The sequence below is a fragment of the Miscanthus floridulus genome, chromosome 17 (genome assembly GCF_019320115.1).
Source record: "Miscanthus floridulus cultivar M001 chromosome 17, ASM1932011v1, whole genome shotgun sequence".
NCBI lineage: Eukaryota > Viridiplantae > Streptophyta > Magnoliopsida > Poales > Poaceae > Miscanthus > Miscanthus floridulus.
The window spans coordinates 94,870,924-94,887,734 of NC_089596.1; the positions used below are offsets into that span (position 1 = coordinate 94,870,924).

Sequence of the window (16,811 nt, forward strand, 5' to 3'; positions counted from 1 at the left end):
GTTTGAGGACTGGTTTCCATCGAGGTAGGATGAGCATGCCTCGGAGCACTTCTACATAGTGTTGCAGGAGGATTTCTATAATGCATATCTTAACAGTAAGGTTGCTTTCAGATCTCAAAGAGTTTACTCCATAGAGTCACTTGTTGCAGCTGTAGGCGAGTAGATCCGTCCTCACCTTTCCTATCTGCCAGGCTTGACAAATCTTCTTGGATAGACTGGCCGCTTTGTTCCATCATGGGTTCGTGAGTTCTACTCCTCTCTTTGGTTGACCCGAGGCATATGTTCATTCACTTTGCATTCAGAGGCCATGACTACAGGCTCTAGAGCTCGAGGGTCAAAGAGATTGTCAGAATTCCAGAGTCACCTATACGCCTTCATGAGGTTTGCTATGGCCAGACAGAACCTCCGAGACACCCTCATGACGGACTTATGCCACCCACAGATCTTGTCCGGCCATGCTTCACAGAGCCATTTGGTGAGAGGTAGAGCATGACACCACGTGACCTTACTCCTACAGCTAGGCTTCTTGATGCTGTTATGAGGAGGACTCTGCTCCTGAGGATGGGTTACCATGAGGGCTTGCCTCGCATTCCATTGCAGCTAGTATATCACTTGGTATCTCAGTTAGTCTTTGATATTTGGGATGTGATACTTTTGGAGATGGAAGATACACTAACAGAGGGCTTCAGAGGTCACCATCAGCTATCGTATGCTCATTGGATCACCTTCTTGATTTGTAAGGCAGTTACATAGAAGTCTCCTGAGATGATGGCAGAGTATACAGGTGCTACTACTGAGTTTCTACCATATAACATGACCTAGATGCTCCACCACAGTAGTGCGAGGACACCTCGCCAGCCAAGCCGTCTCCTAGAGGTACCAAAGATAGCAGGATGAGATCATCAGTGCATTGTTGCTATAGAGGAGGAGGAGCTTGATGCATGGCATGCAGATGAGATTGAGAGCGACCCTAGTGACAGCTCTAATGATGACTATCAGCCTATTCCACAGATGGCTCATTGACCACACGACAGAGAAGCCAGTGGCTCTAGCTCTGCTCCACCTTGCCACCACAGACAGACTAGCTCTTCTAGCTGTACTTGAGCGGATGAGGCAGGACCAGGCACGCCAGGCACAGGAGACCGCAGCTACACTTGCTCAGGTTCAGGCTCGACAGGATGAGTTTAAGAGACAGTAGCAAGCCATGCAGCAGCGGCAGCTTATGATCTAGTAGCAGTTACTTGGCTTTATGCAGCATGTCTTTACTACTATCGGGGCCGCTCCTCCATAGTCTACACCTCAGATCAGCCAGCCTGCCACCACTTCAGTGACTCTAGCTGTACAGCCTAGTGGGCTTCATAGTTAGGGACCATAAGCTACTCAGTTTGCTTCACCTACAGAGCAGGTGTCCTAGTGGTTTGCCTCACTAGTGATAGCTCAGGGTCCTCACTTTACTTCTATTGTTACTGGCTTCACTCCACCTCAGAGTTCCTCAGTGCCAGTGATGGACACCCTAATTTTCAGGAGTCTTGGTGCTACATTCAGTGAGCTTATAGGGCAGCCTACACCTCTAGAGCCACGAGTCCCTGTCCCTACCATAGTTGCTCCTATTACTAGGACTACTGAGATGATCCCGTCATCTGTTGCATCGTCCGAGCCAGTTACTTCAGTTGTTTCAGCGACAGCGACAGTAACAAATGTGGCTCCACTTCCTATAGTGATACTTCTAGAGTCACAGGCTGCACCAGTTATTGAGTAGACTCAGACCGCTTCACCTTCACTTCCAGCGACAGAGGGTCAGACCGCTCAGAGCTCAAGGTCAGAGGATGATGCTGCTCAGTTCTAGATTTCTCACCGCACCTCAGCGCCTGACTCGTCTGCTCCTGTTCTGCCATCCGACCCTTAAGTTTTGGTGCTTGACGCCAAAGGGGGAGAGGGATTGAGTATGTTAGATCTAGGGGGAGCGGTACATCTAGGGGGAGCATGTGATTCGTTACTTTTCGTTTCTTATGTGTGATACTCTATGTATTCACGTTTACTTTCATGCATTGCATTACATACATGTGATTGTGATACTTATGTGGCATGTGTGCTCTCTACTTTGATTTATATATATGTCATATAACTTAGTTATGCTCATTTGCTTTGCTTCCGTGTTTTACTCTGATTCAAATGAGCTTTACTTCTTATACTCATGCTTAATTCATATCTATTGAGTACATCATGTTGGCTTGGGTCGTATAAGCATGTCTAACTCCTTTGTACTTATTGTCAAAAGCTTATATGAACCAAGCATGTTGAAAACCTCACTAATCTCTTCTACATACTCAAGGTTGTGTTGTCATCAATCACCAAAAAGGGGGGAGATTGAAAGCATCTAGGCCTCTAGTTGGGTTTTGGTGATTAATGACGACATAAGATTACTATAACTAACGTGTGTTTTGCAGCGGCAATTTAAGTTAGGTCATGGTAATGGTAATTGATTGGGCAATCATCGTTGTCATGCCCCCGTCGATGGAAATCATTTCGGTTTTTAAAGGATGGACAACAAGGTTAAGGATGGACTAGTTCTAAGTGTCGTTTGGTGTTGAAGAGACACTTAGAGTAGTTTAGGACTTTGTTTTTTTCTTTGGCCGTACTATTAAGGGGGTATGAACTAGTAGCTTGACCTAGGTGAGACTAGTGGGTTAGGTATGGTGCAAACTTGTCAAATCTAGCACCAGATAGCTTAGGAATAGCCATAAGATTAATTGGAGCAAACTTCATTCACATAGAATTTCGAGTTGAAAGTGAATGGAGGGTCAAATGACTGACCGGACGCTGGTCTAGTTGTGACCGAATGCTGGAGGGTGAGTCCGGTCAGTTCATTTGATCAACTGAAGTCGTCTAATTGTGACTGGACGCTGAGTGAAAAGTGATCGGACGTTGGGTGCCTGCGTTCGATCAACTCCAAAGATGTTCTAGAGATGGATTTTCCTAATCGGACGCGTCTGGTCAGTGCTGACTAGGCGCTGGTCAGGATCCGGTAACTGACCAGACACTGAACAGCGAAGTGACCGGACTCTGAGTGCTAGCGTCCGGTCAACATCAATAAGGTTCCAGAGAGCGTTTTTCTTGACCGAACGCGTCCGGTCAGTGCTGACCGGACATAGGTCAGAGTCCGATCAGAACTTAATGGCTCTTTCTGACATAGTGGCAGGGATAACTGATCGGAGTGTCTGGTCACTCTGACCGGAGCGTTCGGTCACCCCGCAGAGTGATGACTCAGCCTCCAAACGTTATGTTTTGAATGAGAGGGTATAAATACTTACTCCATTCATCCAAGGGAGGACTCTTGCCCATTTTCTCAACTGAGAAACACCATTGAGAGTGCAAAGGAGAGCATGAGCCTAGTGAGGTGATTGAGATTTGAGAATTCAAGATTAAGGCCTCATTAGTGCAAGGAGAGTAGCAAGTGTGTATCCACCCTTCTCATTAGGCTTGTCGTGGTCAAGTGAGAGTTTGTGCTTGTTACTCTTGGTGATCGCCATCACCTAGATGGCTCGGTGGTGATTGGGAGTTTGGTGATCATCCAACGGAGCTTGTGGATGACCCAACTCAAGTTATGAGCGGTTGTGGATGATTCACTGCGATGAAGTGTCGAAGAATCAGCCCGTAGAGAGCACTTGATTCTTGCGCAGACCAACGAGGACTAGTGGAGAGTGACGACTCTCTGATATCTCGGCAAAACATCGCCGCGTTCCTTTCTCGCTCTTTACTTTAAGCATTTACATTTGAGCAATTCATTTCATGTCTTTACATTCCTAAAATTGTCATGCTAGAGTAGGATTGGAACTTAGGGTACAAAACTTTTGTGCGGTATATTAATAGAATCACATTCTAGGCACAAGAGGTGAAGTGGGCTAAGTGTAGGACTTAATTATTGCAAAGAATTTAGAATTAACACAATTCACCCCCCCTCTTGGGCATCTTGATGCTTTCAATTGGTACGGAGTCTTGTGCTCGCTAAATTAGGCTTAACCACCTAGAGAAAGATGTCCCACGGGATGGACCTCCTCCTATCTTTGAGGGAGATGATTTTCCTTATTGAAAAATCCACATGGAGGCTTATTTAGAAGCTTTAGATGTTGGAATTCTTAAAGCTGCCTCACAAGGCTTCCCAAAATCTAAGGATCCCACACACCTTCAAGGAGACGAAGTTAATTACGAGAAATAAAATACAAAGACTAGAAACACCATCTTTATAGGCCTTTAAAAAGATGTTTTAACCGTATGCGGAATCACAAGGACACACATACACTATGGTCGGATATTTTACGCTCTATGAGGGAACAAAGAGTGAGCGTGAGGAATGCTATCTTGTTATGAAAAAGCTTAGTTCATTTGAGATGCTCCCTAAAGAAAGTGCTAATGAGATATACTCACGCTTGAATGTTCTTGTAGAGGAAGTGAATGGGCTAGGACTTACACAAATGCAACCCTCCGATGTTATAAAAAAATATTGAGTGTCCCCCCATTGATAAATATAGGCATATTGTGACCGTGCTTTATCAAGGTGATCTTTTCACCGCTACACCAACTCAAATATTAGGAAAGATCAATGCACATGAGATGTATTAGCACATCACACCACAAGATGACTCTTCTTCCACCAAGAAAGGCTAGCCAAGAGAAGAAAGGCAAAGCAAGAGTTGAACATGAGAGCTCAAGTGATGATAAAATTGATGATGCAAGTCTTGCTCTCTTGATGAGAAGAACCGCCAAGATGCTTAAGAAGCTCAACAAGAACGGTGTCAAGTTTGATGGCAAGAAGAAGAAATTTTTCACTAGCAATAGAAGGAAGCCAACCTCCGAGATGAATTGCTATAATTATGGAGAACTTGGTCATCTAGCTCATCAATGCCCCAAGTCCAAGAAAAACAAGTATAAAAAGAAGTAGAAGGACAAAAAAATGACTCAAGTGATGAAGATGATGATGAGAAAAAAAAAACAAGCTATACAAGAAGAAGAATGGCAAGTCATACATCGTTGGTGATTGGCTCACGGATATTGATTCATCAAGTTGCTCATCCGATGATAAAAATGAGAATGAGAAGGTGCCCGCTGTTTAATTGATTCTTCACTGTCTTCACCGATACCATCCTTTTGGACATCTTGATCCTTTCACAGATTTTTTTTTTAAATATGATTAAGTAGACATTTGTAATATAAATTTTAAAACATAATTACAGAAATCAGACAAATTTAGTAAAAAAATATGCGGTAGATTTGTTTGTTTGAGCCAGAATCGGTGTAAATAACACATTCCGGCTAGGCTAAAAAAAAAAACACATTCCGGCTGAAGACAGAAAAATCCACTGTCTGGTAGTCTACTCGACCACCAGTTGATGAGGGGGAGAATTCACCTCGGCGGCTCGTCCTCGCGCCGATGGCGGAGCCCAGTCCTAACCCGACCGTGGTGCTGCACGCCTGCCTCGGCGTGGGCCACCTGATCCCCATGGTGGAGCTCGCCAAGCAGCTCCTCCGCCGCGGCCTCGCTGTCATCATCGCCGTGCCGACCCCGCCGGCCTCCACTGCCGACTACTTCGCCTCCTCCGCATCCGCCGTCGCCGCGCTCGCGGCCGCCAACCCTGCCGTCTCCTTCCACCACCTCCCGGCCCCGGACTACCCTGCCCCTGACCCGGACCCCTTCCTCCAGATGCTCGACGCGCTCCGCCTCACAGTCCCCTCCCTCACCGCCTTCCTCCGCTCCCTTCCCTCCGTCGCCGGGCTCGTGCTCGACCTCTTCTGCGGCGACGCGCTCGACGCGGCCGCATCCACCGGCATCCCGGCCTACTTCTACTACACCTCCTGCGCTGGCGTCCTCGCCACGTTCCTCTACCTTCCCCACTACTTCGCCACGACGGAGGGCGGCCCCAGCTTCAAAGACATGGGCAAGGCGCTCCTTCAGTTCCCCGGCGTCCCGCCGATCCCGGCTTCGGACATGCCTCACACTGTCCTCGACCGCACGAATCGGACCTGCGCCTCGCGGATCGTGCACTACGGTCGCATCCCAGAGGCGCAGGGCGTGCTAATCAACACCTACGAGTGGCTGGAGGCGCGGGTCGTCAGGGCACTCAGGGACGGCGTCTGCGTCCCTGGCCGCCCCACACCGCCGGTGTACCCCATCGGCCCACTGATCGTCAAGGGCGAGGAGGCGGCGGAGGAAGGGGAGCGGCACGTGTGCCTGTCGTGGCTGGACGCACAGCCGGAGCGGAGCGTGGTGTTCCTCTGCTTCGGCAGCCTGGGCGCCGTCTCCGCGGCGCAGATTAAGGAGATCGCTCGCGGGCTGGGGAGTTCCGGGCATCGGTTCCTGTGGGTCGTGCGGAGCCCACCGGAGGACCCGGCAAAGTTCTTCCTCGCGCGTCCCGAGCCGGACCTGGACTTGCTGCTCCCGGAGGGCTTCCTGGAGCGGACGAGCGACAGGGGGATGGTGGTGAAGATGTGGGCGCCGCAGGTGGAGGTGCTGCGGCACGCGGCGACGGGCGCGTTCATGACCCACTGCGGGTGGAACTCGGTGCTGGAGGCGGCGTCGGCCGGCGTCCCCATGCTGTGCTGGCCGATGTACGCCGAGCAGAGGCTGAACAAGGTGTTTGTAGTGGACGAGATCAAGGCCGGGGTGGTGATGGACGGCTACGATGAGGAGCTCGTGAGGGCGGAGGAGGTGGAGAAGAAGGTGAGGCTGGTGATGGAGTCCGAGGAAGGGGAGAAGCTCAGGGAGAGGCTGGCTATGGCAAAGGAGAAGGCTGCAGAGGCGCTGGCTGATGGCGGACCGTCGTCGCTGGCGTTTGAAGAGTTCTTGAAGGATTTGAATCTCGCCAAATGATCATGCACAGAAGTGAGCAACATGGTTGATCCTGTTACCTGATATTAGCTTGGACTATGATCTATGTGTGCCCTTTCCGGGTTTGTTCAGGAGATTTTAACCTGCAGGGTCAAATCCTCTTCAGTTTCTCTCTAATTCTCACCAAACTGAAGAAGGCCTCGATGAGATAGCGGAGCATGAGTTGTGAGTGTTGACAAATAATATATGCTGAAAAATACATGCATTATCTTCTGGGTGATGAGGAACTGCCAGCTTTCTTCAGTAGCATATTCTAGCTCAAATCAGAATATGCTATACTAGCTACAATCATCAGTGAATTGATTCAGAAAACAATGTAAATTGACCATCACAATCACATTTGATCAATTCTACTGATCCAATTTTACTGCCACACTACAGATGCAATATTTAATCTCTTACTATCAAATATATATATATCATTTCGCAGTTCATCTGCCACACTAGCACACCTTGATCAATTCAATTGCGTTCTCCGTTTACGGAGCTGCTCTTGTCCAAATCTCTCAAGAACTCCGCGAATGCCATTTCAGAAGACCCGCCTTCCATAGTAGCCCCCAATGCCTTCTCCCTCGCCACCGCGAGCCTCTCCCGAAGAATCCTCCCTTCCTCACCCTCCATCACCAGTTTCACCTTGGCTTCCACCTCCGCCGCCCTGACGAACTCTTCGTACCTCCCCAGCGCCACCGCGATCTTCATCTCCTCCAACATGAACACCTTGTTCAGACCCTGCTCCGCGTACAATGGCCAGCATATCATGGGCAGCCCCGACACGATGGCCTCGAGCGCCGAGTTCCACCCGCAGTGCGTGACGAATGCGCCGACCGCCTCGTGCCGCACCACCTGCGCCTGTGGCACCCAGTTCTTCACCACCATGCCTCTGTCTCTGTTCCTGTCCAAGAACCCTGCGGGAAGCATGCGCCCCAAGTCCGGGTCCGGTTCGGGAGACTGGCCCTCTTCTTCCGGCGGGCTCCTCACGACCCACAGGAACCGGTGGCCGGAGCTCTCCAACCCGCGGGCGATCTCCTGTAACTGCGCGGCGGAGAAGGCGCCCTTGCTGCCGAAGCAGAGGAACACGACGCTCCGCTTCGGCTGCGCGTCCAGCCACGCGAGGCACTCGTGCCTCTCGCCGCTCTCCCCCGTCGTGCTGCCGTCGTTGACCAGTGGGCCGATGCAGAAGACTCTCGGCGTCGGCCGGCCAGGCACGCAGACGCCGTCGCCGAGCGCTCGCAGGGCCCTGGGCTCCAGCCAGTCGAAGCTGTTGACCAGCACGCGCCTCCCCTCCGGGATGCGCTTCCACTGGTACATCCGGACCTTGGTCGCGTCGCTGTCCCTGTCCCGCACCGTCCACGGCATGTCCAGCGCCTGGATCGGCGGCATGCCGGGGCAGCGCACCAGCGCCTCGCCCATGTCCCTGAACGACGACGGCAGGGTCGGGTAGAGGTACGGCAGGTTGAGGAACACGGCGAGGTCCCCCGCCGCGGAGGCGAAGAAGAAGTAGGCCGGCACGCCGAGCTCCGCCGCGACGTCGAGCGCGTCGCCGCAGAACATGTCGAGGAGGAGCGCGTCGACGGCGCCGGCCAGGGAGTCCCGCAGGAGGTCCCGGAGCGCGGGGTTGGCGAGCTGGAGCGTGTCCAGGTCGCGCTTCACCGGGTGCGCGCCGACGTCCGGGCTGGCCGGCGCCGGCAGGAGGCGGAACGCGATGGCCGGGTTGGCCGCCGCGAGGCGCGCCACCGCGGTGGCCGACACGGCGTCGGTGTCGGGAGGGTCGACCACGGCGATGAGCGCGCCGTGGCCGTGGCGCAGGAGGTGCTTGGCCAGCTCCACCATCGGGATCAGGTGGCCGACGCCCAGCGAAGGGTAGAGCACGAACGTCCTCTTCTTCCCCGTCATGGTGCTGGATCGGTGGCGTAGCTCGAGCTTCAATTCGTTCGCCGGACTGGGGATCTCGTGGTTATGGTTGGAATAGATCTGGAACCGATAGCGGCACCTGCGCCGCTGCGCGCATATATACTAGTACAGCACAGTAGCAACCGATGTCCGAGGCTGACACCATATTTCTGGAATAAAATTGTATGGACCGGGGTCCTTTTCTCGGTAGTGGACTTGCACCTCTCTCAGTTCGCGGCTTGGTCTGTGCCTCGGCTGGTGCTGGTTGAGAAAAGTACCGTATCATGGTCATGGGTGGCCAACTCCGCCAACATACGTACTATGTGAGTGTACCTTCCCAAGTGACCCCACGCCGGCATGGCTGTTTCGTGTGCGATGACGAACGACACACGCAGCCAGTTTCGCCGGAGCCCGGGGGTCTTCGCCGCTTGGGTAGAAGAGCCGTAGAGGCGTACTGCAGTCGCGTACAGCTCCCACTCGTACCCATGGACGCTGAGGGCCCGCTTAGAACGCGAGATCCACCCCACCCCCTGAATTCTATAGATTTTTTAGTGAAACTGAGCTGATTTCTTGCAATTTCGATACGCCTCTTGTGAAATTCTGTATTCCAAATATACCCTTCTTGTACATGTTTCGCTGGGTTGAATCTCATCGGCTCGTTTGGCTGATCCAGTTTGTGAAGGGTGTTCGGTTGATTTTGATTGATTCAATAATGTTATGTGAAAGAGAATAAGCCGAGAGAAGCCGAGCTGAACACGCCGCATGTCTGTTTGCCGAGAACAAAAGACTCGCCTTGATTGACGCCGTCACATTCCTTGGCTCACCTTTACCTGCATGCGTCATGTGTCCTGCGTCACTAGCTGATCGTTCTTTAAAAAACGATAAGGGCTTCACCAATCCATAGGCTAACAAGTTTGTTGGCCTCAGCTAAAAATAGGAGTACCTGTAGGTAAAAAGAAGTAGATAAATCAACTCACAATGGAGGCAGCTCGTTTGTTCTAACACAACCGAACAGCTTTACCTCTTTCCCTAACGCAAGTATTCAGCTTTATTTCCTAGGGGAAAAAGTCTAGATCACCCCCTCACCTATAACAAGGAGTCTACTTCACCCCCCAAACTATGAAACCGTCTGTTTTACCCCCTGAACTTTCCAAAACCGTCTATTTTACCCCCTGGGCGGTTTTCAGCGGCGGTCTTTGCTACAGTAACAGCGGGTTTGCTACAGTACCGGCTGGTTTGAATTTCTTTTTTTTTATTTATTTTCGGTACATTTTTGAAAAATCATAGTAAATCATAGAAAAATCATAAAATGAAAAATCTAATTTTATTGGACTCCACATGAGTAGATCTACACAATGAATATATAATACGGTATGCTTTAGTACAATTTTTTTTTATAGCTTTAGATTAATTGAAAAATCTAATTTTATCTATAATTAATTAGAATTTATCTATAACTAAGTTATACATAGTCCAATGAGTACGAAATTTTTACTATAGTTCAAGCATACAATAATTAGCGTATCATAAAAATTTCACCACAATTGGACCATAGAAGCTGCAGCTATGAATTATTCCAATTAATTATAGACAAAATTAAATTTTCCAATTAATCTAAGGCTACAGTAAAAATTTTGTACTAAAGCATACCGTATTATATATTCACTATGTAGATCTACTCATGTGGAGTCCAACAAAATTAGATTTTTTATTTTACGATTTTTCTATGATTTATCAAAAATGCACCGAAAATAAACAAAAAATGGAAATTCAAACCAGCGGGCACTGTAGCAAACCCGCTGACACTGTAGCAAACCCGCTGTTACTGTAGCAAAAACGCCGCTGAAAACCACCCAGGGGGTAAAATAGACGGTTTTGGAAAGTTCAGGGGGTAAAACAGACGGTTTCATAGTTTGGGGGGTGAAGTAGACTCATTGTTATAGGTGAGGGGGTCATCTAGACTTTTTCCTTTCCTAGGGACCAACGAAGGAACCTTCCTTCTCTCGCTACAACAATGCTTTATCTTTTTTTTATTCCTCAAATCTCATAGCACAGGTTGTGGAATCTAAACATACAACTAAACACACGTCTAACACACACCACACACCACACACCACTAGGGTATACGCTAAATCTAGAACCTATACTACCCACAACACGTCACGTCTAACACACACCACTCACCACTAGGATGTACGCTAGATTAGAACCTATATTACTCACAACACACGTCTCAAGACATTACTCACAACACACGTCTATAAGACATTCATGAAGACACGAGCTTCGCTAGCGACGGACGTGTCATCTCCCTTTGTGGTCCATAGACGTATGAGGATAGCTGCACAGAAATTTAGGGAAAAGTACCCTAGCTAAGACACCAGCGCCAAGTCCAAGACTCGAACGCTGGTGAGCAACCAGCCTGTTCGTTTGGCTGTGGCGTGTCGTAAACGATCGTAAATTTTCAGCCGAAACAATATTTTTCTCTCACACAAACCAGCCAGCAGTACTTCTTCACAAACCAGCAACGATATAAACCAGCCAACCGAACAGGCGGAAGAAGCCAGCCACCGGCTCTTGCCACCCGCACTACGTGCGGTCCTCAACGATGCTTCATCTTTTTGCCAGATGGAGCAATCCGAGTATCGACTCCTCTACAAGAAGCTCGGTCACTCTGAGAGACTACTACTCTTGATGATATGAACTTGAGGAGCAGATGTGGAAGTTGAGACATTATTGTTTATTCTATCCCATTTCCAATAACGAGTGGCTGCTTTAGTGTCGGTATGTTTAGAGCACAAAGATGCATCGATAGATTCATAATTTATATTTAGGTCATTTTAGCAACATGCAAAATATACACTTTATGATGCTTTAATTAGGACAAAGATAAACAACATACATTTTTGTAAGGCTCGGCTAGTTCAACGGTATCTTGAAACACAACTTTTAGTTGCTTGCTACCATATATAATAGTGAATGCCACTTCTCGTTTCTAAACTCTATATTGTAACTTTGTGGAATAATGTTGTGGCACTTCCATCATGATAAAGTCAGTCCACTAGACAATGATAACCTTTGGCCAAGATGTTTCTAATCATACATTTCAATCTATAGAAAGCTTGCTGCAAGCACAAATTAATCTAGGTCACCACAATGGAGATATTTGCCGAACAAGGATGGAGGTTTATACATAGGTTATGTTAAAATGTGTTGGGTCTCATTCTGCACTTTTGTTCATTGAACTATGAGCTGGCTTTATTGTCAAGGCAGCTATTGTAATAAGGAATGGCTAAAACATCACCCTGGTGTGGAGGCTAGAATACAACTATTCCATTATTAAAAAACTAATCTGGATTGTTTGGAGGAGAGCCCTTCACCAAGGAGAAAATCGATGGCGTGGTTCAGCAACTACCTTGGGATAAATCGCGGGCACTAGATGGTTCCAAATTTCCTATAATGAGTTTGTAAAAGGAAATCATGGCTCTTCGTAGCACAAGACTAATAAATTCCGTTTCTCACAATCGATATAATAGATAAAAATAGAAGAACATAGAGTATGCTTCCACGTTTAACTCTGTTTATGGGCTTTTACTGTCGAGTTTTATACTCTAGCATGAGGAAAGAGACGTTAGTGATATCCCAGGCTTACATTCGAACTGTTCAATTCCCGTTGGACATTTTAATCACAAAGATGAAAAATCGCCACTGGAGCATTGCTGCTTCGTATGTTGCGTGCAACACCGACTCCCATTGAAACATTGCCACCATGTTTCGTATGTTACATTTAGTGGTGGTGGCCCCAGTGTGCGAGTGGCGTGCTGAAATACTTGCAATTTATTTATTTACAACTGCCAACAATGCCCGGTGATTATTGCCCCGTTCGCTGGGCTGATAAGCCATGACTAAAAATACTGTTGGCTGATTTATTATGAAAGAAAAATATTATTTGTTGATTAAAAAAGTACGGCTTATAAACGAAACGAACACGACGTACGAAGGACACTGTGAATGACACAAAGGCCTGGTAGTGGTGTGCCCACACAGTGATGTCACAGTGGTAGTGTATGGGAAAAATGGCGGAGCAGTGGGCTATGTACATGGCGGCAGTGCTCCTATACCCCATCTTTCATTCTTTTCATGTCTACATCTTTTTCAACTAAATTGTTGTTCAATATTTTTTTCCAAAATTTTGCTTCAGTTGCTTATTTTCTACTTTTTGTTCCATTTTTTCTTTTCAAAACGCCGCTTGGAAATTTTTAAACACTATTAACATTTTGTTCACATAGAAATGCCCATATGCTTTCAGTGGCGGTTAGACCTGGTTCTTTTGTTCAATTCTGGCCATGAACCAATTCTCGTGTGCTTACCGAACGGCAAACACGCGTACGCTGTTGGTTTGACTGCAGTCTATTGGGTCACTAGTGGAGGGCGCGCGCCCTTGCGCGCGACGGCGGAAGGCCCTAGCTTGGTTCATGGTGTGGTGGCATTCTAACGGAGGATAAGGATGGAACATACAGCAGCTGTGACGGTGCTGGTATAGGCTTGAAGCTTTAGGTGTCCTATGAGTCCTTTGCAAAGTCATACAAAATAGTGGAAAAATATCTAATAAAACGCTGAAAAGAATCTCAGTACTCTTAACGGCCATTTATTTTAAAACTGAGGAAGGGCAACACTAAAAAGAACGCATTCCATGTTAGGTTATATAATGGAAATAGACAACTAATAAATCTTTGTACAAAATGCACCTCTATACACCTTAAACCATTTCGAGCCTCTTCCACATGTACTGCTTATAGATCTGAGGCTGTAGGTGTCCTATGAGTCATGTGCAAAGTGATAAAAAAAATTATGGAAAAAATGTTTAACAAAATGGTGAAAAAGAATCTTAGAATTGGTAACACTCATTCACCTTTAAACTGAGGAAGGCCATCACTGAAAAGAATGCACTCCATGTTAGGTTATGTAAGGAAAATCAGACAACCAATATGATAAACCTTTGTATAAAATGCAGATCCTCCCAACAAATTAAATCAGGTTTTGTAGCTAATCTAGGAGTAAACTTACATTGCCGCAAAGAATAGTACAAAACAAATACTACCATGTATTCAGAAAAAGGTAATCAACTGTCATTTTTTAATATTCATGTTTAAATAATAAAAACTTTGATCAATCAATTGGGTACTGGTTAGGATCAGATCAGTAACCACGAACGGTAATTATCGGTGTTTTGTAAACTGGACTAGTAAATTTATACGATTGTTGCGCTGCTCTAGGAAGACGATGATAGCATCCAAAAGACACGAGAATTTATACTGGTTCAAGCCAGAGCCATACGTTCAGTCTCAGAGATGATCGAGTGTGTGTTCCTCGCTTGAATGCTCTGAAGTTCTTACAATAGGGGTGCAAGAATGGTGGAAGAGATAGGAGAGCTAGAGCTAGGAGACGGGCTACCCGAAGGGAAGCTTCAGGAGCCCTTCTACGGTGTAAGAATGAGTGAATGAGAGTTGGATGTCCTGGAAGGATGCCCTTATATAGAGTTCGGGGCCAGGGCATGTACAAAGAGGAAGGTTCTCCCGATTGAAGGGTCGTGAGCCGGAGGAAAGGCCTAACTAACTTGGCTTGCAAGCTACAACGTCTTGTGGTGCACGTCCGGGCGTGATTGTCTTCATGGTCTTGTGGCCACGTCGCGGCATGGGGTGATGTGGTGCCACTGTGCCGGTCGTGGCGACGTGGTCTCTGCCGTGGTCTTCGTCATCGCCTCCTAGTTTCCTGGGGGCATCGTATAGGAGTTGGTAGCCGCCCCCAGGTCGCCAATCGCCTGGTGTCTTGAGGAGCTGAGGGCCACGACCCCGATCGTTGGGGTCATGAGTCCCGCCGGTCCGGTTGGCCTCTAAGTCATGGCCTCCGTCGTGGATCCCATCCCCATAGTGGGTAGAATCGTACACGCGTCTTGTCGGACCATATTTGGACGGAGGGTTGCTGTACTGGTAGTCAGCGCCGTGCGGTGTTGTCTTGTCTGCACAACATGGCGTAGGGATGGCGTCTGACCGGACCGAGGTGACTGTTGTCCCCTCGGTCCTTGCGAGGTCAGTGCGGCGTGCTTATCCTTGTCAGAGCAAGGACGCTTAGCTAGGCTCGACCTCTCCCCGTTCCTCCTAAGGGTCGGGATGGTGAAGGGGTCGTGAGTCTAAGACAGAAGGAAGGGGTTGTGGCTGATCCTGACCTTGGCGTCTGGCCTGGTTCGCTTGGCTTAGCTGGACCTCAGTCGTTCGGGCTTTTGCTAGCCGATGTATTGTGGGCTGCTTGGCCAACTGACTAATCGATATCTTGAGACACCCCGGGGTCATAACCCCGACAGTAATCCTATGTATGAATCCAAAAATGTAATCCACCTAATTGACAGTGTGAGTTATCTACATCTCATTGGTCTAAGCCATAAGGAAAAAAATCGCAAACTGTTATATTCATGCAGTTAACATCGTATGTCCTCAAACAACATAATCTTTTCTTCATCCAATGGAATGATCCATGGTTTTGCCAAGGAAGGTATAATGTAGTTAACCAGGAAATGCAATAAAAGGGATGACCAGGAAACTGTACCCCTAAGGACAAGAAGGACAATATAGCTGAGGTAGTAAAGAAGCAAGGTTGAGACAAACATTTCACATACAATACTGTTTATGATGTGTCTATCATGGGGAATGGAAAGTTTCTTTCTTATAGGAACAAGTACCTCCATCTGTCTATTATGAGATGGACTGCGAGTGACAGGTGGTGTAGACATCCAAATGGCAAAGGCCCAATTATCTATTTAACTCGTTCATGTAAAGCTAAGAAATTGCCGTAGCACAATATCATAACCAAGTACTGAACTGAGAACTACCTGATGCAATGCATGAAAAGATCACGCGAGGCAAAAACCACTGCAAGTCAATGATAATTTCAGTGTAGCTGCAACCTATTAATGCAAAATCCTGACTGTACTGAACCAACAGGAACAAAGATTCTGGACGTAATTGGCTAGAAGGTGGCCCTGGCAAGTAAAATTTGTTATGCCGGCCTTTGTATGAGGATGTGTTACCTGAAAGATGAAGTGATCAGAATTGGCAAGAGGGAGGGACGTGTGCCAAACTGCACATGTTTGCTCCAACGTTCTGCATTTCCAATGTGGTAACAAAGAAAATACCAAACCTCAACAGCAGGGACCCTAATGAAACAAGGAAACAATTACTATATAAGTTTAGAGCGGACCATTGTTAAAAGGAGCTCACCAGATTAGGAAAAAATCAAATGTAGATATGTAAGGATAAGGTGCATGAGAAAACAAACAGAACAGGCACTTTGGAAGCCTAAAAAAATCAATAATTCAAATGTGGAAAAACAACCAAGCTTCAGATGGCAGGTACAATCAGTATTGTCTGTAAAGAAGGGCATTAGAACTTTAAACCTAAAGAACCCAAAGGTAACGCTCGATGAGAGGGACTGCAGATTTGAACAATAGTATTTTCGTAGCCTAGGAGAGCAGCAGCACAAAAAGCACCAGGTACCAAAAAAAAAAGATAGATCTGACATCGCAACATACCCATGGGCCATGGACAACGAAACTCAACTATTTTAATTTCCTGTAAAAATTGATCCATATGAAAAATGGCAAGATATCTCAATAGAAGCAGTAATGCGATGAAGCATTGAAATATCAATTAGAAGGTGAAAATAAAAGGCAGGAATTGTCGGTTAGATTTTTCATTGCCATTTCTGTCGGAGGTAGCAGCTGGTCACCATATTGCGAAAAGAATAATTTTATCAGGCGTAGCATATCATCCAACAAAATAGTGAATAAATTTAGGTATGACATCAGTCTGAATTTGCTGAACCTAGCAATCTGTATGCTATGCACTAAAAAAAATCCTTGTTACGAATGAGGCTTGAAGCAAGTTATGAACCTGTAAATCAAGGACCTTGTAATTCTTACTCCTCACTCAGTTTTGTCGAGGCCATCAAATGGATTGCGCAGCTACGTGGAGAAGTGGAACCA

At 47.3% G+C, this 16,811-nt stretch overlaps 2 protein-coding genes across 2 annotated transcripts; one reads left to right on the forward strand and one right to left on the reverse strand.

The window, feature by feature from the left end:
- The first annotated feature begins 5,339 nt into the window (after nucleotides 1-5,339).
- Nucleotides 5,340-7,000, forward strand: LOC136516357 (anthocyanidin 5,3-O-glucosyltransferase-like). The gene has a single exon (XM_066509739.1). It carries the CDS (start codon nucleotides 5,429-5,431, stop codon nucleotides 6,863-6,865), a length of 1,437 nt encoding a protein of 478 aa, XP_066365836.1. The 5' UTR covers nucleotides 5,340-5,428; the 3' UTR covers nucleotides 6,866-7,000.
- A 182-nt stretch (nucleotides 7,001-7,182) lies between these two features.
- LOC136516358 (anthocyanidin 5,3-O-glucosyltransferase-like) lies at nucleotides 7,183-9,313 on the reverse strand. Its single transcript, XM_066509740.1, has one exon. The coding sequence runs from the start codon at nucleotides 8,774-8,776 to the stop codon at nucleotides 7,346-7,348; it is 1,431 nt and encodes a 476-aa protein (XP_066365837.1). The 5' UTR covers nucleotides 8,777-9,313; the 3' UTR covers nucleotides 7,183-7,345.
- Nucleotides 9,314-16,811: the final 7,498 nt, after the last annotated feature.

Bases quoted from the DNA above. Each gene is read 5' to 3' on its own strand.
- LOC136516357 (XM_066509739.1), top strand. From the start codon at position 5,429: ATGGCGGAGCCCAGTCCTAACCCGACCGTGGTGCTGCACGCCTGCCTC.
- LOC136516358 (XM_066509740.1), bottom strand. From the start codon at position 8,776: ATGACGGGGAAGAAGAGGACGTTCGTGCTCTACCCTTCGCTGGGCGTC.